This window comes from Bufo bufo, chromosome 2 (assembly GCF_905171765.1).
Source record: "Bufo bufo chromosome 2, aBufBuf1.1, whole genome shotgun sequence".
In the NCBI taxonomy this organism is placed as follows: Eukaryota; Metazoa; Chordata; class Amphibia; order Anura; family Bufonidae; genus Bufo; species Bufo bufo.
This window is the reverse complement of record NC_053390.1, coordinates 437129180-437155317: the sequence shown is the minus strand read 5'-3', so window position 1 is coordinate 437155317 and position 26138 is coordinate 437129180. Positions and strand designations below refer to the sequence as shown.

The 26138-nt window shown below is 42.3% G+C and overlaps 1 protein-coding gene across 1 annotated transcript in view; it reads left to right on the top strand.

The window, feature by feature from the left end:
• The window catches only part of CPAMD8 (C3 and PZP like alpha-2-macroglobulin domain containing 8), a 177633-nt gene that overhangs the window by 136042 nt on the left and 15453 nt on the right, over positions 1-26138 (top strand). The window contains exons 38-40 of the mRNA XM_040417458.1: positions 3803-3908; positions 4952-5062; positions 6609-6821. Coding sequence (XP_040273392.1) covers positions 3803-3908; positions 4952-5062; positions 6609-6821 — 430 coding nt within the window. The remainder of the gene's footprint in view (positions 1-3802; positions 3909-4951; positions 5063-6608; positions 6822-26138) is intronic.

Genomic DNA, 26138 nt, shown 5'->3' with positions numbered 1-26138 from the left:
TGGTCAGGGATGCAAGTATATAGTCCGGCCACAGAAGGAAAACGCTCTTCTGCGCCTCACACCTTGGTACTACTGTAACCCTCTTTTCCTTGCACCATCTGCGACACCTCCAGCTTTCACACTCACTCGGTCACCAGCTCCTCCAGGCATAAACTCTAAGTGGACTCTAAGGGACGACACTCAGGTCTTCTGTGGTTTAAAGCTTTATTGAGGTGGAGTGCACTTGGCTGGAGCCTCCTTCAAAGTAAATGTCTGCACTCTAAATATATTATAAAACAGTGATCGTATAGTGGATTTTACATTGAACAAGTATATGAAGATAACAGCAACATACCTGTAATACAACAGGGAAACACTGCCACTATGTGGTTTACAGCCAGGTCACCAGCCCACCTATATCATAACAGGCAGTCATTATATTACATTCCCACATACGTGTTACAGGATATAACAAAGCATACAGAGAAATGAACAAGAGAAAATCATTTACAAAGATATTGCAGCAGGGTGACCTGGAATACAGCATGTCTTACAGCCATTTTAGGAAGAGCACATGGCTCTCTAACTCTACATCATCTACTCAGCCTAGCATGTGCTGTGGGGTTTAAAGGCTGCTAAAAAAACATACAGTCACCTCTTTACATTCTACAGAACTATTATGGGTATATATCATAACTTTTTACAATAGATAAATGAACTTTAGCTTTAGTGAACTTAGACAGAGATCCTACCTCCTTCACAGTAAATGTCTGCACTGAGGAGACCAAACCAAGTAGCAGAATACACAGGGGGCTTTCTGGAAGAGTCCAATGTAAAGACTCTGTCTGTTAAAACTTTCCTCAGTTATCTAATAGCACATTTGAAGAGGTTTATTTAGCATGTCCTGACTCTCTGTTAACAGCTTATGAATATATGGAACTACTGTATATTTAACAAGTGCTCATGGCTGCAGCTTCTGTATATTGGTATGACCCTATTGCAAACCTGCAGACTGGATATTTGGTGAAACTTCATGAGGTTCATATCGACTGTACTACACTACCACATAGCGAAGTTGGCTCCACTCACTAATCTGTGGTGTGAAGTCTTCACTCTGCATTCTCATCTCTGTTTGAATTTGAATCCTCTCCTCATCTCGACTCAACACAACACACACCAACTAACTAGGCCTGACCTAGGTATATATACAGTTGCAAGAAAAAGTATGTGAACCCTTTGGAATGATATGGATTTCTGCACAAATTGGTCATAAAATGTGATCTGATCTTCATCTAAGTCACAACAATAGACAATCACAGTCTGCTTAAACTAATAACACACAAATAATTAAATGTTACCATGTTTTTATTGAACACACCATGTAAACATTCACAGTGCAGGTGGAAAAAGTATGTGAACCATTGGATTTAATAACTGGTTGAACCTCCTTTGGCAGCAATAACTTCAACCAAATGTTTCCTGTAGTTGCAGATCAGACGTGCACAGCGGTCAGGAGTAATTCTTGACCATTCCTCTTTACAGAACTGTTTCAGTTCAGCAATATTCTTGGGATGTCTGGTGTGAATCGCTTTCTTGAGGTCATGCCACAGCATCTCAATCGGGTTGAGGTCAGGACTCTGACTGGGCCACTCCAGAAGGGGTATTTTCTTCTGTTTAAGCCATTCTGTTATTGATTTACTTCTATGCTTTGGGTCGTTGTCCTGTTGCAACACCCATCTTCTGTTGAGCTTCAGCTGGTGGACAGATGGCCTTAAGTTCTCCTGCAAAATGTCTTGATAAACTTGGGAATTCATTTTTCCTTCGATGATAGCAATCCGTCCAGGCCCTGATGCAGCAAAGCAGCCCCAAACCATGATGCCCCCACCACCATACTTCACAGTTGGGATGAGGTTTTGATGTTGGTGTGCTGTGCCTCTTTCTCTCCACAAAAAACTCAACTTTGGTTTCATCTGTCCACAGAATATTGTGCCAGTACTGCTGGGGAACATCCAGGTGCTCTTGTGCAAACTGTAAACGTGCAGCAATGTTTTTTTTTGGACAGCAGTGGCTTCCTCTGTGGTGTCCTCCCATGAAATCCATTCTTGTTTAGTGTTTTACGTATCGTAAATTCGCTAATGGGGATGTCAGCATATGCCAGAGACTTTTGTAAGTCTTTAGCTGACACTCTAGGATTCTCCTTCACCTCATTGAGCAGTATGCGCTGTGCTCTTGCAGTCATCTTTACAGGATGGCCACTCCTAGGGAGAGTAGCAGCAGTGCTGAACTTTCTCCATTTATAGACAATTTGTCTTACCGTGGACTGATGAACAGCAAGGCTTTTGGAGATACTTTTATAACCCTTTCCAGCTTTATGCAAGTCAACAATTCTTAATCGTAGGTCTTCTGTGAGCTCTTTTGTGCGAGGCATAATTCACATCAGGCAATGCTTCTTGTGAAAAGCAAACCCAGAACTGGTGTGTTTTTTATAGGGCAAGGCAGCTGTAGCCAACACGTCCAATCTCATCTCATTGATTGGACTCCAGTTGGCTGACACCTCACTCCAATTAGCTCTTGGAGATGTCATTAGTCTAGGGGTTCACATACTTTTTCCACCTGCACTGTGAATGTTTACATGGTGTGTTCAATAAAAACATGGTAACATTTAATTCTTTGTTATTAGTTTAAGCAGACTGTGATTGTCTTTTGGTGTGACTCAGATGAAGATCAGATCACATTTTATGACCAATTTGTGCAGAAATCTATATCATTCCAAAGGGTTCACATATTTTTTCTTGCAACCGTAGAACCCAAGTTTTATCCCCATCTAGTGGTGGGATGTATAAATTACACCTAATCTGTCTGGTAACAGGGATTTTGCAGATAAATTAGTACAAAATTGCATAATACAGCATAGTACAATTTTTAGGGTAAAAAGTGCTTTTAAGCAGAGCCCACACACATGTAGTGGGACACTGCACACATAGTGATAAGTAGATCATTTGTGTTTCTCAACTCTAATCAGTTTATTTGGCTTTTTAGACAGTGAACAATGACAGTGCTATCACTGTATTTTTACACGAGACATTGTTCTTTGCCCTAATGGCCATCAAACTTTCCACCAAATTCACTCTATAACCGATAATAATAAAAAAAATCATTTGTAAGGATTGTCTATAAAAATTGCAAATAACCAGAAAAATTTGTCAAATTACCAGAGTTTGGTGTGCTTCAGCATTAACAATCAGCACTTAAAAATATTTACTTTGACGTATGTGGCTTGAGATCCCAGCCAACTAATTTCATTGTGCTTTACTGCAAAGTTGTGCCATCACTGGCTGCATGTGGACGTGGCTTGGACACATGCAGCCTGCCGTTCTATCTGGTTGTACTCTAAGGCTACCTACACGAGTTGTGAATTATGTACTGTTTCTAATCATTGATTTAAGTGAATGAGATCTAATAAATATTAATATATTTTCCGCACAGAAGTTCACCTGCTGTACGGATTTTGAAATCTACACAATGTCAATTGTTTGGGTAGATTTGCGTGGCAAAGGGTGAGATCAGGGCACATTAGCATCAAAATCTGCTACAAAATCCACAAGTAACATATGCAGATTTTGGTGCGGAAACGCAGAGAAATCTGCACCAAAATCCAAATGGAAATTCTGTTTGTAATCCCGCACCTGTTTACACATAGCCTAAGGATGCAGCGACACAGCACAGCGGGGATCCAGCTATCCTGTACTCTGAAAGCTCCAGGTTCTCTTAACTCAAGATTTAAAGTCTGCAAAACATAACATTTCACAATTTTTTTTTCCAGATACCAAGTCAGTGTATGACCTGTGTACAGATGCAAGCATTCAGGGAATATATTGTTGGAAAAACTTCACCAGTTCCTGTGAAAATCTATGATTACTATGAGCCAAGTAAGTAGCCTACTAACTAGCCAACCATCTAATGTGTTTGGGGGCCTTCCGGCTCTCCCCCAGTGGCAGATGTTGAGGGGGATAAGGATCAGGCAGTTGGATTAGCTTTCTCTCCTCTCCCATTCACAACTCATGCATTCTCACCTGGCAGGTATTGCATGTTTATGGCCAGCCTAAGGGAACATATGTCCTGTAATTACAGAGGATCTCCGTTTGCTGTCAGTAAATAGGAACATTTTTGCTTACAACAAGGTTATAAACTATCCTGAGCTAGTAATAATTGCAGCTGAGAGTTTGTTATCTACCAGTCTACCGAAACAGTAGGCAAATAGGACGGTGAGATAACTGGCTGCCAGATCCTAGGTAAAAACCGAACCTGTCCGACCCTTGTCCCCATGCATATCACATTATCAGTGGATCTCGTCAAAATCAATCTGAACCTCTGGCAAAAATGTAATGTGTATGGCGAGCTTATGAGTCACATGTTCATTTCCATCTATTATGGAAGCAACCTCTTGATATGGAGGCTGCTCCAGTAATGGATGAGACTGCATATCGGGCAGATATTTCTGAAGCAGTAATGTTGATATGCAAAAAGGTGAAATTATGTATTATGGTATATAGAGTGGCCAATGAAACTTGTAACTCACTAGTAATAGCAATAATGTATAATTCTACCAAAATTTCTACTGTAAGGCTGCTTTCCCATCTGCTTCAGAAGCTCCATTCGGGGCTTTCTTCACACAGTTCGTCAAAAATAGAGGAGAGAAAAGTTCTGCATGCTAAAAAAAAGCTCTCCAGAACATAAACCTAATGAATCCTATTATAGTCAATGGGATCTGTTAGGCTCCGTTCCTGTTAGTTATTTGCCGAATCCGGCTCTTATAACAGAGCAGAAGAACGGAAATGAAGAGCACTGATATGAAGGCACCCTAAGCTTAATGCAAGCAAAAAAATATGTTGTTTCAATGTTTTCACCAGAATAACCATTTACCGTAAAATATAAAATATGAATTTATTGTTTGTACATTGCCTTTCAACAGCATTTGAAGCTACTAGATTCTACAATGCTAGCGAAAACAGCCCGCTGTCCCGAGAGCTATGTGATGGTACCACTTGTAATGAAGTGGAGAGCTCCACGAATCACTGGACTGGTGAGAGTGCTACATATCTTCTTCACTACTGTACATAACTGCGCGAAAGGAGGAAAGATGCCTTCCTGCTACTGCCAATCAGGAGAAAGGGAGTACTATCTCCCCAGTCTGAAGGGCGCAGCAGTCACACCTGTGCGCTGCTACTCCATTCAGTCTCTGTGGGACTGATGGAGGTAGTATCAGTCTCATAGACTTTCAGTGTGCATGCCAGAGAGCTATTCTAGTCAAATGAGAGACACAGAAACCCCATTCACTTGATCAGTGGGAGTCCCAGTGGTTGGACCCCAGCAATCAGACACTTATCAACTATCTTGTGGCTAGGTGATAAGTTGTCATTCTGGGGCAACCTCTTTAATACATTTTTAGTTTTTTGGGGAGTTATAGCCATTGATAACCTAAGATAATCTTAAGATAGGTCATCAGCATTAGATCTGTGGGGATCCAACACCCAGCAACCCCACCGGAACTAACACAGGGAATGGAACCGGAAGCACAGCTCCGTTCTCTGTGTAGTGACTATGCAGCTCAGGTCCCATTCAAGTTTTCTGTGTTAGTTCCAGCCCAGTGCACCTTCAAACCACTGATCCATGGGGCTGCCAGATGTCTGATGCAGATCTATCTGATAACTGATAACCTATCCTAAGGACCCATTTAAAGGGATTTTCCGGGAGTACAATATTGATTGCCTATCCTCAGAATATCTAATCAGTGGTAGTCTGACTACCAGCACCCCGCTGATCAGCTGTTTGAAGAGACCATAGCACTCTGGTGAGCCCCATACAGTGAGAATGCCAAGTACTGTGCCATACTTTGTATATTGGCTGTTCTTGGTATTGCAGACCCGGACCATTCACTTGAATGGGACTGAGCTGTACATTACCCATGTGACTGATCAATGTTACGTCACTGACCTAGGAAGATGCAACAGCAGTCACCAGAGCACCGCGGCTTCTTCAAACAGCTGATTGGAGAGCATTCTGGGAGTCAGACGCCCACCTATCTGATATTAGGCGTCATCAATATTTTACTACCAGAAAATCTCTTTAAACTTTATACATTACTGGTTTGTTTATATAAGGCTTAGAAGTGTAATGGGAGAAACTGAAGTATTTTTGTTAAAAAGAATGTATCACATATATTATTTACAAACTGGTGTTTCCGGCGGGTTCAGGGTGTTCCCACAGCAGGTCTTATGTGCCCCGATTTTACCAACTCAAATTTTTGTAAGTATGTCCACCATGTGCTACAGAGAAATAAGGGAGCAGGATCACCTCTATGTGTGCTATGTATAGGGGACATTATAGCAGCTGGTCTTCACCCCTCCTGGAGCTGAGCTCAAGGAAAACTGACAATTAGAAACATAGCCTGTAGAAGGGGAAAACTGCTGCAAATGCCAAATAAAAGTCATAGAATGGCCAGAAATAGTGCTACAGCTTATTTTAAAAAAGACACCTATGAGGACCAGTAAACTTTAAATTTGATATATAATTCATATTTACAAGGTACATCAAAATTAGAGTGACTAGAGTATATATTTTTCTTGTAGGTTTTACTCCCACTGGCCCCTGTACTGGTGGATACCCATGCCCTGAACAGGAACATTTTGAACACTGTATGTGCTATCGAGACTGTGGGTATGATGGCGACCCAGTGTGTGGATCTGATGGTATTCTTTATCAGAATCAATGTCAGATGGAAGTTACAGCATGCAGGAATAACACTAGGATAGAGCGTGTGGCAATGTCACACTGCATCGCAGGTAAGGCTTTAACGTATTTAAAGGAAATCTGTCAGTAAATATAACTATATGTAACCCAGTCCAGGGCTACATACTGCTGCCTGATGCAATGCAAAACATACCTGTCTTAGTATTCTGTGTATTTCCGAAGTGCAGAAAATTAACTTTTATTCATATGCAAATGTGGTCTCAAGGTGCCCAGCGGGGCATGCATAACTGTATAGGTGTGAGATTGTGAAACAGCTCTTATTGCATGAACACTGTTATTTTGCTGTTTGGCCACAAGAGGCCGCTGTTTCCCCACACAGCTAAACAGACTGCTCAGATTGAAATATTCATAGGAGGTGGAGCTGTGTCTCTAGAGGAAGGAACCTGGCGTCCATTTTAGTTACAGACTGGAAAAGTGTGTGAGAGAAGAAATCCATTAACATCCTAGCGTGGAATCACCCTTTTGCAACCAGGACTGCAGCCAAGTGAAGCTGATCGTCTCAAGGACCCGGATCCCGTCCAGAAGAAGGAGCACAGCTGCCAGGATCGCTGATGAGAGCTGAAGAGCAAAGCAACGGACCCTGCGGTACCGCATGTGTGTTTGATCAGCCTTTTTTCAGTTTGCAGTCACCAGCTGAGGCAGAGCAGACCCGGGTCGGTAAGACAGAGCGTGCACGCACCTTAATATAGGATTGGCGCCTAAATACTAGAGACTGAGTTCAAACCTGCTGGTAGTTAGTTAGTGATGCTGAGTGGCAGGCTACCAAAAATTACTGTTTGTTTATCACAAAGACTTATCAGTTAAAGTTTTGTTCACTCTGGACAACAGAGAGGACTTCACCATAATCTCCAGTTACCCCAGCGTGTTTATCGGGAGTGATCTATATTAGGCACGTGACACATTACCAGTATTGGGAAAAGGAACAACACATAGTGCAACAGCACTCTACAAACCAAATAAATTACAAAGACATATTACATTGCAAATGCTATGCTAATAAAGTTAAATTACCAGTATTGGGGAAAGGGAGGGGGAAATCACTGTATAGGTAAAATTGTAAGCTGCTGTGTTGCCCTGCGGGCTAGCTGTATCTCACACACACACTATTGTTCCTGTTCTTCAGGGTAATAACAGGTATGGCAAGGTAGAGTTAGCTCTGCTCACAGTAGGTAAATTACGCAAGTGTTTTCCTGCTACCATCGTAGGGTAGCCTCCGGGCTGAGTGTATGTAACCTGATTTTATGTTCACTGCATTTAGAAGTGTGTTTGATATACAGTAACAGTAAAGCAAAGTCTGTTCTACAAGAGCTGGTGTCAGAGTCGTTTTCCTTGTTCATGACTTCGCTGTATCCTGGGGAGCCCACCCCGGGAACACGGCTTACATCGGAGCCAAGGCATGCCTTCTGAAGGAACCCATGCCCTCCTCTTTACTTGTTCCCTGTATCTCCCCTTGCTCCATCCAGCCTGCTCCCTCCACTGCAACGTCACAATCCTCCTTCAGCTCCAGCCTGCTCGGCGCATGCGCACTAAGTATGGTGAGGCCGATGCCCACGCAGGGCATTTAATGCGCAAGCACCAATCGTTGACAATGCTCACCAGCTGGCCGGAGCTGAAGGAGAATCGTGATGTCGCAGTGGACGGGGCGGACTGGATGGAGCAAGGGGAGGTATAGGGAACAAGTAAAGAGCAGAACTTCAGAAGGTGTGCCTGGGCTCCTATACAGTTATGCACGCCCCACTGGGCACCTTGAGACCACATTTGTATATGAATAAAAGTAAATTTTGTGCACTTGGAAATACACAAAATACCAAGACAGGTATGTTTTGCATTGTGTCAGGCAGCAGTATGTATCTCTGGACTGGGTTACATATAGTTAGATTTACTTTAAGAAAGATTTTCTCCAGGAATTAATAAAATAAAATGACTGAAAATACCTCAACTTTACTTTATTATAAATATATTCCAAAATAGCTATTATTATTTATAATGTATTGTTTTATCTAGGGAGCAGTCATTAGGGGAAATAAAATGGCCGCCGTCCTATTAGTACAAATAAAACCTGTCCTAATCGTATAGCAGGACGTGTTACTTCAGAGTCCTGAACTAAATAGCTGTCTGAGCTCTCCTTACTTCTCTGCCTGTCATGAATTACAATACACATACAGATGATAAGGTCTTCAGCTGCGTGTGTAGGAACTGAGCAAAGTGAAATTAGAGTAAGGACGTACAGGCGGAGGGGTGTCTAATGAGCAGCAGTTATTGTATGCACTCTGCTACATTTTACCACATCCCCACAACAATATGTCTCTTTACTTTCACTTTGCTCCGTTCCTACACACAAAGCTCAAGATCTTATCAACTGTATGTAGGAGCAAAATAGTTCATGACAGCCAGAGCAGTGGGAGGCCTGAGGCAGCACTTTAGCTTACTGCTCTGAAGTAATCTGTTCTGCTGTGTCATTAGTACAGGTTTTGTGGGTACTAATAGGGCAGCACCCATTGTATTTCCCCTGATGATTGCTCCCTAGAGAAAATTAGACATTATAACGAATGAAAACTATATGAGAATGTGTTTAATATTACTTTAAAGGTATTTTCAGTAGTTTTATTTTATTAATTCCCGGAGAACCCCTTTAGAGAATATGCTTACACTTAATGGGGGTTGTTGAAGGTTTCTTTTGTTTTCTGTTGCCCTTGATGGTCAGAATAGCATAGACTGCTGTGCTACACACTGCTTCCAGCAACTCCAGAAATTTGCTGACACTTATGTCAGAAAGGAGTATTATTTTTAAACTTAATATTCATAGAAAAAAATTTTAAGGATTTATTTGGTCTGTTGTTCTTGCTCATTTTGACAGCACGATGCCATTGAGAATTAAATACAAAATATTGTCCTTCTGACAGAAAGATTTAACTTCTATATACAGTAGATGGGCAACCCATTGTTGTTTAACAGCTGTTTTAAAGGAAAGATGTTATCTGCTAGTGTAATTGTAGATTAGTAGAATTAGGATGAAAGTATGACAATTCTATTGTTCTCTTTATAGTCCTAGATAAATAAGGTCCACAGAAGAACATTGCATTGATTAGTGTAATGTGTTATGCTCTAACTGAGTCCCTACAGGGGGGCTCTCTGGTCAGAGACATGGTCTGACTGAGATCATAACATACCACAGATTGGCTGCAGAGTTTGCTAGACTGGAGCCAGAGGAGGGCCACAGCACACAATCCAAATCAAAGTTTCTGCCAGCATGAATTAGCATTAGCCGACTCAGCATCAGATGACCATGTAGAAGGGCTCACTTTAAAACAGGTCATAGACCAGGTTCTGGCAGCCATTAATGCCTGTAAAACCTAATTAACCAGCAAGATCAATGACTCTAATGACTAAACATAAATCTGATGACATGACTCTGGAGAAAAAAAATTCAGAATTATTGGTCTTCAAGAAAGGGTAAAAGGTCAGACTCCAGATGATTTTTTAGAACAATGCATGTGAGAATTATTTCTGGATGTCACTTTCTCCCCTGCATTTGCAGTGGAATGGGCGCATTGTGTACCTGCACGTCCCCCAGTACTAGGAGCTCTGTTAAGACCTCTATTAGCAAGGAAGATTAACTGTAGACTTACAGGACAAAATTCTAGAATTGGCTAGAAGAAAGCAAGAAATCAGGCATGATAATGCTAAAGTATGAATATTTCCTGACGTTTCCATGGAGTTACAAGAGCAAAGAGCCACTTTAATTGATGTCGAATAACTCCTGAAACAAAGTAATATTTCGTATTCTATGGTATATCCTGCAAGAATGCGCATCATAAATGGTGATAAAACAATTTCCTTCAATTCCCTGAGGGGAATGTCATGTTCAGGGATACGTGTCCGGATGATAGGGATTGTCAGCTCCGAGGATGGGAACTGGACACTTATATTTGCATGCTCTCCAAGGCAAGGTGAGCGGTAAAATATTTTTCCTTAAAGTGACACTGTACATTCATTAAACTTTTCATGTGTTATAGGGACATATCAAAAGTTTAGATCAGTGGGAGTCTGAGTGCTGAGACCCCCGCCAATCTCTAGAATGAGAGGAGAGAAGCATGCATTTGGCAAGCACACTCTCCTCACTGCAGGACTGGAAGCGACTCAATGGAAAGATTATGGACCTGTCTCCCTCTGGTCTCCTGCAGCTAGGAGAGAGAGAGAGCTAAATACACGCTTCTCTCCTCTCATTCTAGATATTGGTGGGAGTCTCAGTACTCAGACCTCTACCGATCTAAAGTTTTGATATGTCCCTATAACATATCAAAAGTTTAATGAAAGTACAGAAAGTACTTAACTTAATAAAAGTAAGTTAAGTAACCAGTCAGGTAAAATATCAGCCCATTTAACAAAGCAAGTTTCTTCCTCCTCTGTCCATTTATGCCTCTTATTATATATATTTTTAAAACATTATGTTTTTTTATTGAGGGTTTCAACAGTAATAAAAGATAAAATACAATATCCGCAACAAAGGTGAGCATAGTATACAAAGTAAGTACAAGGAGTATAACATAGCCATGACATAGAGATGGTCCATAGTGAGAAAAGTCAAATAGGTTGAAGTTATTAGTTCCGCAAATGGAAATAAATATATAGACATACCTTCATACCAGCAGTTGTTGTTAACTTCTCTAATGATTCTTTGAAGCGAGGTAACAGAACTTTGTTTCCAGCAGAAGGCTATTTTCGGCCTTGCTGTAAAGATAATGTGGGCAATTATTGTTCGCATCTGAGGAGGGAAGTCGCTGAGGACTATAGAAAGTAAGGCAAACAATGGCAAAGGATCAGTTTGGAAAGTACATAGATTGGATATGAGGCCAAAAACCTGTCCCCAGAAGGCCTGGACTACAGGCCATGACCACCATAGGTGAAGTTTTAAGTACCACTATGTGTTTGACATCTCCAACAGTTTGGAGTTATATCTGGGATAAATCTGTTTAGGTACACTGGAGTGTAGTACCAGTGATAGAATATTTTCCTGGCATTTTCAAGATGTCCAATAATTTTTGAAAGTTTAGAGGTAATAGTGAAAGATTCCAACCATTGATCCGAGGATATGGTGGTCTGGAGGTCTGTCTGCCATTTATCTTTAAGTTGGATGAGAGAGAGAGAGATTCAGAGAGATTCTTGAAAACTTGGTAACCTTTAGAGATACCTCTATTCAATTATATAGTCCATGTGTGTCTGTACTGGTGTTTGATAGTCTGGGTGATTGCAATAGGTGTTGAATTTGTAAGTATTTGAAAAAGTCTGTAGGAGGAATATTATATTTTACTGTGAAATGATTGAAAGTGACAAAGATGTTATCAATCCAAAGTTAGGCAATTCTGGAGAGACCTCCAGATCTCCATATTGAGAGTGATAAACCTAGGATAGCAATCTTACATATATTGAGACTGTATTCATGTAGCGTGTGGTATAGTAATGTGGTGTTGTTTGGAATAGAGTTCCACATGTAAAAAATTGCCTTAAGTGTTGTAAATGGGGTTTGGGTATGAGATCCGAGGAAGGCCTGAGAGGCTATATAGTGAGAGAGGGTGTGGTTGCGTAGGCCATGAGACTCAATTTTAACCCATTGTTTAGTAGAGTCGTTAAGAAGTAGACATCTCATTTGATCCAGAATTATAGCTTGATGGTAGTGAAATAATGAAGGAGTGTTTAGACCTCCATGTGTAGGGTGCAAGACAAGGATTGAAGTTTTAACTTTAGGTCTTTTTTTTATTTTTCACCTATGACAGCACTCCTGGAGAGACCGTCTCCACCTCCTCAGGACAGGAAACAGGAACCAGAACCGCCTTTAAAAGGAGGGATCATCCTCTCTATCTCCAGTTCTGTTTCCTGTCCTAAGGGGCAGGAGGGAATCAGATCCGCTGGACGATATCAAGGAAAAGAGCTGAGGGGGCCCCGGCTATTGAGATAGTGTGCGTGGAGTGTTACCCCGTGCGGTGTAAGTCTCCTCTAGGAGCTGCTGCAGAAGTCTGGTCTCCCTTCTCTATCCTTACCCCTTCCATCCTGCTTCCAAGTTCCTGAGAGGGTCTTGGCCTCCCTGGGCTTCTGCAAACCTCTGCGGCCGTGTTCGCATGTTCAGCCGCCAGCCCGCATCATGATCTGCATTTACTTCTGACTTGCGGCGGTGGGAGGAAGCTGACGCTGTGGACCGGAAGGGGAGGGATGCCAGGTAGCGGGCGCTGAGAAGAAAAGCCCAGCAAAACGTGTCAGTTCCTCCATTCAGGCTGTGTTGACTGAATGAAACATGGAGCAGGCTCAGTGCGCTGAACCCACTGAGACCACCAATGATACATCTGTACCACAGTGGGGTAAGAGGGGTTATAACCCCAGCATAAATTATTTATCTTAATGCTTATGGGGTCATTTCTTGTTGCCTAGGTTTCAAAAGAGTCTTCTAGAAAGACCTCCAGAGTAAAGGAGAAGGGATTTGGTGTGTGTAAGAAGAAACTTCCTTCTGCCTGGCCAAAACCCCTATGTCAAGGGTGTATCAGCAAATTAATGGAGGAGGCTCTATCTTTTATGGGCAGCATAAAACAGATGATGCATGAAGAGGTCAGAGAGTCGGTTAGCGGTCTGATAAAGCACCGCCCCAGTACTTCTTCTGCTGCTGCTGCTAAAGACTCCTCCTCCAGTGACAGTGATATACTGTACTTTCTGGTCTGGAAGAAGGAGAGTGGGGGTCATCAGACGAGGCCGCAGGGAGACCACTATTTTATGTGGAAAATACTAACTCCCTAGTAAAGGCGGTTAGGGCAACTATGGTGTTAGATGATCAGAGGCCACAGCATTCAGTCCAGGACTCTGTTTGAAGGGTTAGCTCCCAAGAAGAGGAAGGTGTTTGATGTGCATAAGAACATTCATAAGTGATTGCTAGAGAATGGAAAAGACCGGATAGGAAGTTTTTTGTTCCTTCTTTGGTGAAGCGGAAGTATTCGTTTGATGAGGAGTTGTCTGCCCACTGGGATAGGGCCCCAAAGCTTGATGCCCCAGTAGCAAAAATGTCCAAAAAAGACGCACTCCCCTTTGAGGAAATGGGTTCACTCAAGGACCCGATGGACAGGAGAGCAGAGGTTTATTTAAAGAAAAACTGGGAAGCCTCTGCAGCGGCTTTTAAACCTGCTATTGCCGCTACAATGTTGCAAGATCCCCAAAGGTGTGGATGGAGTATTAGAGGCTCACTTTAAAGGGGGTACCCCTAGGGAGCAGTTACTGTCTTCCTTCCCTACAATAAGTAATGCCTTAGATTTCTTAGCTGACGCTTCCCCCGGATACCTTAAGATTTTCCACTAGGGCTTCCGCCTTATCCAACTCTGCCCGCCGGGTTATTTGGTTTAAGACTTGGAATAGGGATGCTAGTTCCAAGGCAAAACTTTGTGCTATCCCTTGTCAAGGACAGTTTTTGTTTGGGCCTGTCCTTGATGACTTACTAGAAAAGGCCTCAGACAGAAAGAAGGGCTTTCCCTCTGTTAGTCAGGCACCCAGAAAGTATTTAAATCCCAGATTTAATAAGGGGGGCTTTAAGGGCAAAGAAAGAGCAAAACAATTTGCAGGTCCGAGTAAAAAAAAAAAGTAAGGGATTTCTTTTTTCCGGGTCAGTTGTCACAAAAAAGCAGTCCCAATGACGCCAGAGCACCTGTTAGAGGTCATCTGTCTCTTTTTGCAGCTCAGTGGCAGAAGATCTCCAACAGCCCTTGGATCCATTCTGTAATAGAGGAGGGCCTAAAACAAAAATCTCAGAGTTTTCCAGTAGGGAGATTTGTAATTACAGATTACCGTTTAGATCCCGCAAAACAATCTGCCATCATCGCAGAAGATTTTTTCCTGATAGAAAAAAGGGTGCTGGTAAGAGTCCCAGAGCAGGAATTGACAGAGGGGTTTTAGTCAACTCTTTTTCTGGGCAAGAAGCCAAATGGCTCGTTTCGGACTATAAGAAACTTGAAGTGTTTGAACCAATTTCTGCAGTACGAGAGATTTCGTATGGAGTCCACCAAGTCAGCAGTGAACAATCTCTTCCCAGATTGCTTTATGGCCACAGTAGACCTGAGGGATGTGTACTATCATGTCCCCATTCATCTCAGCCTCCAGAGGTTTCTGAGGGTAGCAGTTCAGTTAGAAAGAGATTCTGCATCTTCAATTCCGAGAATTACCCTTCTGCCTTGCTCAAGCTCCGAGGGTTTTCACAAAGATTGTTTCGGAAATGATGGCCCACGTCAGGGAGAGGGGGATCATCATTATACCTTACATAAACGATTTTCTGCTGGTGGCCCGGTCAGGTCAGATTCTTCAGGGTCAGATTGCCTTGTTGCGGGAAGTTCTAGGGAAGCTGGGATGGGAGATAAACCTTGAAAAATCCAGCTTATGCCCAGGACAGAGATGCAGTTTCCTAGGAATGATTTTGGACTCCAGTTCCCAGAAGTGCCTGTTACCTCTGCAAAAAGCTTTACTAATCAGATCAAGAGTTCAGCATCTTCTCTTGTCTCCGTCAGTCACTATAAGAGAGGCCATGTCAGTACTGGGTCTCATGACAGCCACTATTCCAGGGGTGGAATGGGCCCAGTACCATTCAAGGCTTCTTCAGCTTCAGATCCTGAGAGATTGGGACGGAAGTCTCCCCTCTCTGGGCACAGAGATATCTCTATCCTCCCAGACCCTAGATTCCTTGGGGTGGTGGATGGATCTAAAAAATCTAAAAAAAGGAGTTCCTTGGACCAGGGAGGCGGTTCTCCCCTTAACCACGGATGTGAGCCCATCCGGTTTGGGAGCCAATGTGGGGGATCCCTGCTATTGCAGGGGATTTGGGACAACAGATCTCTGTCCCATTCGGACATTGGATGCAATCAGGATAGCCTTAGTACAGAGTCTCCCGACCATCAAAGGCAAGAATGTAAGGTTCTATTCGGACAACACAACAGCAGTGGCCTATATCAACCGGCAGGGAGGTACAAGGGCTCAGGGCCTAGTGTCTCTCTCTCTCATCAGATTTTAAGCCTAGCAGAAGCTTCTCTCTTTCTGCAGTAAGGGGTTCGGACAATGTGAAAGCGGACTTCCTCAGTCGTCATCAACCAGGGAGAGTGGTGCTTAGATCAGGGGGTTTTCAATCAAGTGGCAGTATTATGGGGTACTCCGGAGATAGATCTCTTTGCCACCAGGGCAAACAGGAAGGTAGAAGTCTTCTTTTCCCTTTCTCCGGTGGAGCATCCGAGACCTTTGGATGCACTGGCTCAATCTTGGAGGCATGGCCTTCTGTATGCCTTTCCCCCACTAAAAATGCTACCAAGAGTCCTCAAAAAAATCAGAGAGGAGGAGGCCACGGTAATATTTATAGCTCCCCTTTGGCCGAGAAGGGTGTGGTTTTCCTGGCTCCGCAAGATGTTGATAGCAACACCATAGGTGCTTCCAGAATCTCAGGAGCTTCAATCCCAGGGTCCAGTTTTTCAACCAGAGGTGAAGAATCTGCACCTGACTGCCTGGTTATTGAGAGGGAGATTTTAAAGAAAATAGGTCTCTCTGAGGATGTGCTAAACACTCTGTTGGCCAGTCGAAAAGAGGTCACTTCTAAGATCTACCTTAGAGTTTGGAGGACCTTTTTCAAATTCACCAAAAAACCTGTGGATGTGCTAGAAGCTCTTGACATCCCGCTAGTATTAGATTTCCTACAGGAGGGATGGAACAAAAAACTTAGGCCCAGCACTTTAAAAGTCAAAATTTCTGCCTTAAGCGCCTTATTTGAGTTTAAGTTAGCGGAACATCCTTGGATTAGAAGGTTTATAATAGCAGTGTCACCGGTCTGTAAAAATAGAATCCCCCCAGGGATTTAAATTTGGTCCTCTCCTCTCTCACTTCAGACCTTTTCAAGCCTATTGAAATCTTGCCAATGTTGCTCTCCCTAAAACTTGCTTTCCCTCTGGCCATTACTTTGGCGGCTAGAAGAGTTAGTGAGATTTCTGCTCTCTCTATTGACCCTCCCTATTTGGTGATCCTGGAACATCGGGTAGTGATTTCTCCTGATCCTTCTTTTCTACCAAAAGTCTCTTTACGGTTTCACCGTTCTCAGGAGATAGTGTTACCTTCCTTCTGTGCATCCCCTAAAAATAAAAAGGAATCTGAGTACTACTGTCTAGATTTTAAGGGATGTATTTTGAAATATCTACAGGTCACTCAGCCTTGGAGATCCTCCTCACGTCTGCTGATTTTGTTCCAGGGAGCAAAGAAGGGATCTGCAGCCTCTTCTCACACTATTGCTAGGTGGATTAGACAGGCCATTTCCTTAGCCTACTCTTCTAGGGGGATTGATCCACCCTCAGGGTTTGGGGCTCACGCTACGAGATCAGTCTCCACATCTTGGGCAGAGAGAGCTTCTGCCTTGATAGAGCAGATTTGTAAGGCAGCTACCTGGAGCTCTCCACATAAGTTTTTTTAGACACTATAGACTACAGTTACCTTCTAATGAAGGTCTTACCTTTGGTCGTAAAGTACTTCAGGCTGTGGCCCCACCCTAGACAAATTCTTGCCTATTCTCCAGTGGTGCTGTCATAGGTGAAAAAGAAATATTGGATAACACTTAATGGTAATCGGTTTTCTTTGAGCCTATGACAGCACTGTTAATTCGCAACCCTATATAAAAATTTTATAGAGATGTATATCTGTGTGTATGTGTGTGTATGTGTATATATATATATATATATATATATATATATACAGTACAGACCAAAAGTTTGGACACACCTTCTCATTCAAAGAGTTTTCTTTATTTTCATGACTATGAAAATTGTAGATTCACACTGAAGGCATCAAAGCTATGAATTAACACATGTGGAATTATATACATAACAAACAAGTGTGAAACAACAGAAAATATGTCATATTCTAGGTTCTTCAAAGTAGCCACCTTTTGCTTTAAATACTGCTTTGCACACTCTTGGCATTCTCTTGATGACCTTTAAGAGGTAGTCCCCTGAAATGGTTTTCACTTCACAGGTGTGCCCTGTCAGGTTTAATAAGTGGGATTTCTTGCCTTATAAATGGGGTTGGGACCATCAGTTGCGTTGAGGAGAAGTCAGGTGGATACACAGCTGATAGTCCTACTGAATAGACTGTTAGAATTTGTATTATGGCAAGAAAAAGCAGCTAAGTAAAGAAAAATTAGTGGCCATCATTACTTTAAGAAATGAAGGTCAGTCAGTCAGCCGAAAAATTGGGAAAACTTTGAAAGTAAGGGCTATTTGACCATGAAGGAGAGTGATGGGGTGCTGCGCCAGATGACCTGGCCTCCACAGTCACCGGACCTGAACCCAATCGAGATGGTTTGGGGTGAGCTGGACCGCAGAGTGAAGGCAAAAGGGCCAACAAGTGCTAAGCATCTCTGGGAACTCCTTCAAGACTGTTGGAAGACCATTTCAGGGGACTACCTCTTGAAGCTCATCAAGAGAATGCCAAGAGTGTGCAAAGCAGTAATCAAAGCAAAAGGTGGCTACTTTGAAGAACCTAGAATATGACATATTTTCAGTTGTTTCACACTTGTTTGTTATGTATATAATTCCACATGTGTTAATTCATAGTTTTGATGCCTTCATAGTCATGAAAATAAAGAAAACTCTTTGAATGAGAAGGTGTGTCCAAACTTTTGGTCTGTACTGTATATATAGATAGATAGATAGATAGATATTTATTAGATTGTTAAGATGTTATGTTTCTTAGTTCTTGAGAAAAGGACTGGAGATAGAGGGGATGATCCCTTCTTTTAAATGCGGTTCTGGTTCCTGTTTCCTGTCCTGAGGAGGTGGAGGCGGTCTCTCCAGGGGTGCTGTCATAGGCTCAAAGAAAACCGATTACCAGTAAGTGTAATCCAATATTTCCCCATATAAAGTGGGTTAAGAGAGATTGTAATTTGCTAATATATCTTTTAGGGATATAAATTGGGATGTTACTCATGGTGTAGATAATTTTAAGTAAGATTACCATTTTAATGGCTGCTTGTTTGCCCAACCATGAGAGATTTTGTAGTTTTAATTAAGGATAAGCTTTTTTTAATAGATTCTAATAGGAGGATAAAGTTATGTTCGAATAGGTTTGATGTTGGGAAGGTAAGATGAATGCCTAAGTAGGGTAGTGAAGTTTTAGATATAGAAAATCTAAACGTGGTTTTAAAGTGATTGATATTGGAATTGGGAAGACCTAGGTTAAGCATTTGGGATTTAGATATACGGTATTAACTTTATAGTACGAAGCTAAGCTGAAGGATCTAATGATATTGTTAATGACATCTGAAGAGGTTGCTGGGTTGGAAGCAATGATAACCATCTGCAAATAGCCCAATGCGGTGTTCTACAAGGCTAGTTTTAATTCCTGATATTAATCGGGAGGATTTAATATGTTCTGCAAAGGGCTACATTATCAGGGCAAAAATGAGGGAGGATAAAGGGCATCCTTGGCATGTGCCATTAGAAATGGGAAAGGGATTGAAAGAAAACCTGAAGAGTATACTAACGCTGTACGGTAGGAATAAAGGGCCATAATTGCTGACAAGAAGGAACCTGAAATCGCTAATTTTAAGAGGGTGGTTTTAATATAGTGCCCGCGTACCTAATACTGTGTGACACCTGAAAACCCTGGGGACACGACCACCGGCTCCCTGCACTTAATACGGACGGAGTCAAGGTCACCTAGAATCAAGCCAGCAAGGAAACACAATAAAGTAAATGACTTATCTGAACAAACAGCAGAAGCAGCCTCCAGCAGTGAACACCTCATCCAGGAAGTAGTATAAACCGCAAAGTGAGTCAGTATGGGAGGGATTATAAAAGAAGACGATTAGTCGAAATAAGTGACACTTGGCAGAAGGAAAGGAGTTAAGAAAGTGAAACCAAAACAAAGAACATCATACAAGAGGTAGAGAAGAATGTCTGCCAGATCTTCTCACAGAACTGGCGGTGACATCTATCTGGAGATTTACCTGGTTTAGGGAGTGTTATAATAAAGGCTTGAAGCATATCAGGGGGTATATATCCAGATTATATTATTTGATTAAAGGTTCGATGGAGGTAAGGGGTAAGAATCTTGACAAACCTTTTATAATATTCATTGGTGAGTCCATCAGGACCTGGGGTTTTATTTAGTTATAGAGATGAAATGGCTTGAGGTATTTCATTAGAGGATATTGTGCTATTAAGGGAGTCTAGTTGTTGAGTAGTTATCTTTGGGATGGAGATGGAATCTAAAAAGAGATTGATATTTGTGATGTCGGGTGAGGACCAGAAGACAAAGTACTGAGATTATATAGGTCTCGGTAGTAATTTGCAAATTCTTCAGATATTAGTTTAGGATTGAGAATTTTATAGCTTTGCTGGTCATATATGAATGGGATTCTCGAATTTAGGTTTTTAGATTTAACTTGTCTAGCCAATTGTTTATTTTCTCTATTACCTTGACTATAGTGATAAGCTTTGAGTCTACGCAGATGAAAGTCATAGTGTTTCTGAAGATGCAGATATAATTGGCGAGCCTTTATAAGTTTTAATAAGGTGTCTTTTTTTATGTTTTTTGGAATTCTTTGTTTAGAGCAGCGGTTCTCAACCTAGGGGTCGATCGGCCCTTTCCGGGGGGTCGCTTGAGGCTTATCGTAAAAACTCAAATCCGATGGTATATTCTAACCCCCAGGCGTTCCCATGGTGACAGGGACGCTTGCCTGGGGGTTAGAATATACAGGGCCACGCCGCTCACACCAGTATATTTATAAACTAATCAGTAACTACTTTAACTTTAATCATTGCTCATTGCTGAGCTCTTTACTTGGATTATAATTTATTTGGATATGGGATATCTTACTTTGTCTTAGCTCCGGTAATAGCAGGCAGTGCGGGGGGCGGCGCTCACTCACTGACGTCACGCGCCTGCTCCTCCCACTAGGCGGCGCAGGCGCGTGACGTCAGTGAGTGAGCACCACCCCCCGCACTGCCTGCTATTACCGGAGCTAAGACAACGTAAGATATCCCATATATCCAAATAAATTATAATCCAAGTAAAGAGCTAAGCAATGAGCAATAATTAAAGTTAAAGTAGTTACTGATTAGTTTATAAATATACTGCTGTGAACGTCGGGGAGGGAGATCTGTGGATGGCACTGTAGGGGATCTGTGGATGGCAGTGCCATCCACAGATCCCCCCTCCTCTAAACAGTGCCATCCACAGGTCTCCCCCCTAAACAGTGCCATCCACAGATCCCCCCTAAACAGTGCCATCCACAGATCCCCCACTAAACAGTGCCATCCACAGATCCCCCCTCCCCTAAACAGTGCCATCCACAGATCCCCCTCCCCTAAACAGTGCCATCCACAGATCTCCCCCCTAAACAGTGCCATCCACAGATCCCCCCTCCCCTAAACAGTGCCATCCACAGATATCCCCCCTCCCCTAAACAGTGCCATCCACAGATCCCCCCTAAACAGTGCCATCCACAGATCCCCCCTAAACAGTGCCATCCACAGATCCCCCCTAAACAGTGCCATCCACAGATCCCCCCTCCCCTAAACAGTGCCATCATGGCACTGTTTGGGGGAGGGGGGATCTGTGGATGGCACTGTTTAGGGGGGAGATCTGTGGATGGCACTGTTTAGGGGAGGGGGATCTGTGGATGGCACTGTTTAGGGGAGGGGGATCTGTGGATGGCACTGTTTAGGGGGGAGATCTGTGGATGGCACTGTTTAGGGGGGAGATCTGTGGATGGCACTGTTTAGGGGAGGGGGGATATCTGTGGATGGCACTGTTTAGGGGGGAGATCTGTGGATGGCACTGTTTAGGGGGGAGATCTGTGGATGGCACTGTTTAGGGGAGGAGGGATCTGTGGATGGCACTGTTTAGGGGGGAGATCTGTGGATGGCACTGTTTAGGGGAGGGGGATCTGTGGATGGCACTGTTTAGGGGGATCTGTGGATGGCACTGTTTAGGGGGATCTGTGGATGGCACTGTTTAGGGGGGGATCTGTGGATGTCTTTGTGATTAATTACTCTGCTTTAATTATGTTCAATTTGTAGCAATAAAAATACATCCTGCATATCAGATATTTACATTACAATTCATAACAGTAGCAAAATTAGTTATGACGTAGAAAGGAAAAAAATGTAATGGTTGGGGGTCACCACAACATGAGGAACTGTATTAAGGGGTCACGGCTTTAGAAAGGTTGAGAACCACTGGTTTAGAGCATTTATGTTAACTATTAAGGAATCTGCAGTCTCTGTGTTTTTTTTTCTTTTGAACAGAGGACAGTTTTAAAAAGTGACCTCTTATGAATACTTTATGGGTACACCAAAGAGTAGTGTCATAAACCATGTCATTGTCATTGATTTGAAAGTATTCTGAAAGGGAGTGAACATTGAGTTCTTGTAGGTTTGAGTTGGTCAGAAGGGAATTATTTAGGCGACATGGAGAAGAGAATGGAAAACTGAATTGTTCACGTATGTTTAATGTGATTGGGGCGTGATCTGACCAAGTTATAGAGGAAATAGAGAACTCATCTACTCTTTGCAGAAGCCATTTATCTGATATACAGTTGCAAGAAAAAGTATGTGAACCCTTTGGAATGATATGGATTTCTTCACAAATTGGTCATAAAATGTGATCTGATCTTCATCTAAGTCACAACAATAGAGAATCACAGTCTGCATAAACTAATAACACACAAAGAATTTAATGTTACCATGTTTTTATTGAACACACCATGTAAACATTCACAGTGCAGGTGGAAAAAGTATGTGAACCCTTGAATTTAATTACCGGTTGAACCTCCTTTGGCAGCAATAACTTCAACCAAACGTTTCCTGTAGTTGCATATCAGACGTGCACAATGGTCAGGAGGAGTAATTCTTGACCATTCCTCTTTACAGAACTGTTTCAGTTCAGCAATATTCTTGGGATGTCTGGTGTGAATTGCTTTCTTGAGGTCATGCCACAGCATCTCAATCGGGTTGAGGTCAGGACTCTGACTGGGCCACTCCAGAAGGCGTATTTTTTTCTGTTTAAGCCATTCTGTTGTTGGTTTACTTCTATTCTTTGGGTCGTTGTCCTGTTGCAACACCCATCTTCTGTTGAGCTTCAGCTGGTGGACAGATGGGCTTAAGTTCTCCTGCAAAATGTCTTGATAAACTTGGGAATTCATTTTTCCTTCAATGATAGCAATCCATCCAGGCCCTGATGCAGCAAAGCAGCCCCAAACCATGATGCCCCCACCACTATACTTTACAGTTGGGATAAGGTTTTGATGCTGGTGTGCTGTGCCTCTTTTTCTCCACACATAGTGTTGTGTGTTTCTTCCAAACAACTCAACTTTGGTTTCATATGTCTACAGAATATTTTGCCAGTACTGCTGTTGAACATCCAGGTGCTCTTGTGCAAACTGTAAACGTGCAGCAATGTTTTTTTGGACAGCAGTGGCTTTCTCTGTGATATCCTCCCATGAAATCCATTCTTGTTTAGTATTTTACGTATCGTAGATTCGCTAACAGGGATGTTAGCATATGCCAGAGACTTTTGTAAGTCTTTAGCTGACACTCTAGGATTCTTCTTCACCTCATTGAGCAGTCTGCGCTGTGCTCTTGCAGTCATCTTTACAGGACGGCCACTCCTAGGGAGAGTAGCAGCAGTGCTGAACTTTCTCCATTTATAGACAATTTGTCTTACCGTGGACTGAGGAACAGCAAGGCTTTTGGAGATAATTTTATAACTCTTTCCAACTTTATGCAAGTCAACAATTCTTAATCGTAAGTCTTCTGAGAGCTATTTTGTGCAAGGCATCATTCACATCAGGCAATGCTTCTTGTGAAAAGCAAACCCAGAACTGGTGTGTGTTTTTTATAGGGCAGGGCAGCGGTAACCAACACCTCCAATCTTATCTCATTGATTGGACTCCAGTTGGCTGACACCTCACTCCAATTATCTCTTGGAGATGTCATTAGTCTAGGGGTTCACATACTTTTTCCACCTGCACTGTGAATGTTTACATGGTGTGTTCAATAAAAAACATGGTAACATTTCATTGTGTGTTATTAGTTTAAGCAGACTGTGATTGTCCATTGTTGTGACTTAGATGAAGATCAGATCACATTTTATGACCAATTTGTGCAGAAATCAATATCATTCCAAAGGGTTCACATACTTTTTCTTGCAACTGTAAATAGATCTATTCTGGACTATGTTTTATGTGGATTAGTGAAGAAATTGAAGTCGCTTTCATTAATGTGTAAGATCCTCCAAATGTCAAATAAACCCTCAGAAAGAAGAAGGATTGCAACTTGGAGGGGCCCACATCAATTTGAGATGGATTTTTGTCAACAGTGGGATCAGGGGCAATGTTGAAATCACCACAAATTAGAAGAAAGCCTCATTTGATATCATTAATCATATTTAATGATAACGAATGAAACAGATCTGATTAGAGTTGGGGGCATGGATGTTCACTATAGTGTAAAGTATATTATTCAAGCAACACACTACAATTATGAATCTACCATCATCATCAATTATTTGTTTATGTAATTGAAATGCAATAGTGTTTTTGAATCCCATAACTACCCCTTTCTTCTTGTGAACAGCATGGTAATAGTAGATATGAGAAAACATAAAATTATGTAGACGATGGGCATCTACAGTACAGACCAAAAGTTTGGGGACACTTTCTCATTCAAAGAGTTTTCTTTATTTTCATGACTATGAAGGCATCAAAACTATGAATTAACACATGTGGAATTATATACATAACAAACAAGTGTGAAACAACAGAAAATATGTCATATTCTAGGTTCTTCAAAGTAGCCACCTTTTGCTTTGATTACTGCTTTGCACACTCTTGGCATTCTCTTGATGAGCTTCAAGAGGTAGTCCCCTGAAATGGTCTTCCAACAGTCTTGAAGGAGTTCCCAGAGATGCTTAGCACTTGTTGGCCCTTTTGCCTTCACTCTGCGGTCCAGCTCACCCTAAACCATCTCGATTGGGTTCCGGTCCAGTGACTGTGCAGGCCAGGTCATCTGGCGCAGCACCCCATCACTCTCCTTCATGGTCAAATAGCCCTTACTTTTAAAGTTTTCCCAATTTTTCGGCTGACTGACTGACCTTCATTTCTTAAAGTAATGATGGCCACTCGTTTTTCTTTACTTAGCTGCTTTTTTCTTGCCATAATACAAATTCTAACAGTCTATTCAGTAGGACTATCAGCTGTGTCTCCACCTGACTTCTCCTCAACGCAACTGATGGTCCCAACCCCATTTATAAGGCAAGAAATCCCACTTATTAAACCTGACAGGGCACACCTGTGAAGTGAAAACCATTTCAGGGGACTACCTCTTGAAGCTCATCAAGAGAATGCCAAGAGTGTGCAAAGCAGTAATCAAAGCAAAAGGTGGCTACTTTGAAGAACCTAGAATATGACATATTTTCAGTTGTTTCACACTTGTTTGTTATGTATATAATTCCACATATGTTAATTCATAGTTTTGATGCCTTCAGTGTGAATCTTCAATTTTCATAGTCATGAAAATAAAGAAAACTCTTTGAATGAGAAGGTGTGTCCAAACTTTTGGTCTGTACTGTACATTGAAAGAGAGTATATTAATTCCCATTTTGTTCCAAAGAAGGAAGACTGTGAGATCAAACTGTCAACATTTATTGAGCATAGTAGGCAACATCTTAGAAATGGGCATGCAATATAGTAACCAAGTCTAGCGGTCCGAGGAAGGACCATCCAACTGAGGTTTAAAGGGTCAGGTACTTTCTTCTGTGGGTAGGACGTGATTTTGGGATCAGACCTTTGAGTCCAAGTATCACGGTCGGCGTGACTATCACATACGTGACACAGAGGGAGGGAACAAGGAAGGCCCTGTCCAAGTGAGAGGGAAGGTGGTGACCCCTGACTCACCTAGCAGCTGGCACCTGGCTGCCCTGATGTCCCTAGACGGGTTCCTCACCCGTACGCCGATCACGTGCCTAAAGCCCTGGCTTTCCCTAAGCTGAGCCCTAGATAGTGAACAGGGTGGTGGGAACACTAGTCCGCACCACTAGCTCTAAAGGAAAACACCAAGGGAAGGACAGACAATACAAACTCAACATATAATCCCAGGTGGGCGACAACAGGAGACAACAAGAAGCCCAACAGGGATCCGGAGGATAGCACTCTGGAACGACAACCAGGATTCACAACTCCAGTGGGTCAGTATAGATGTCCAGGCAGGAAGCTCTATAACTGGGAACTAGAGAAGAGTGAGGGGAGAATATAAGAAAGTTGGGAGTGGCAGACAAGAAACAGCTGAGGAGGAGAA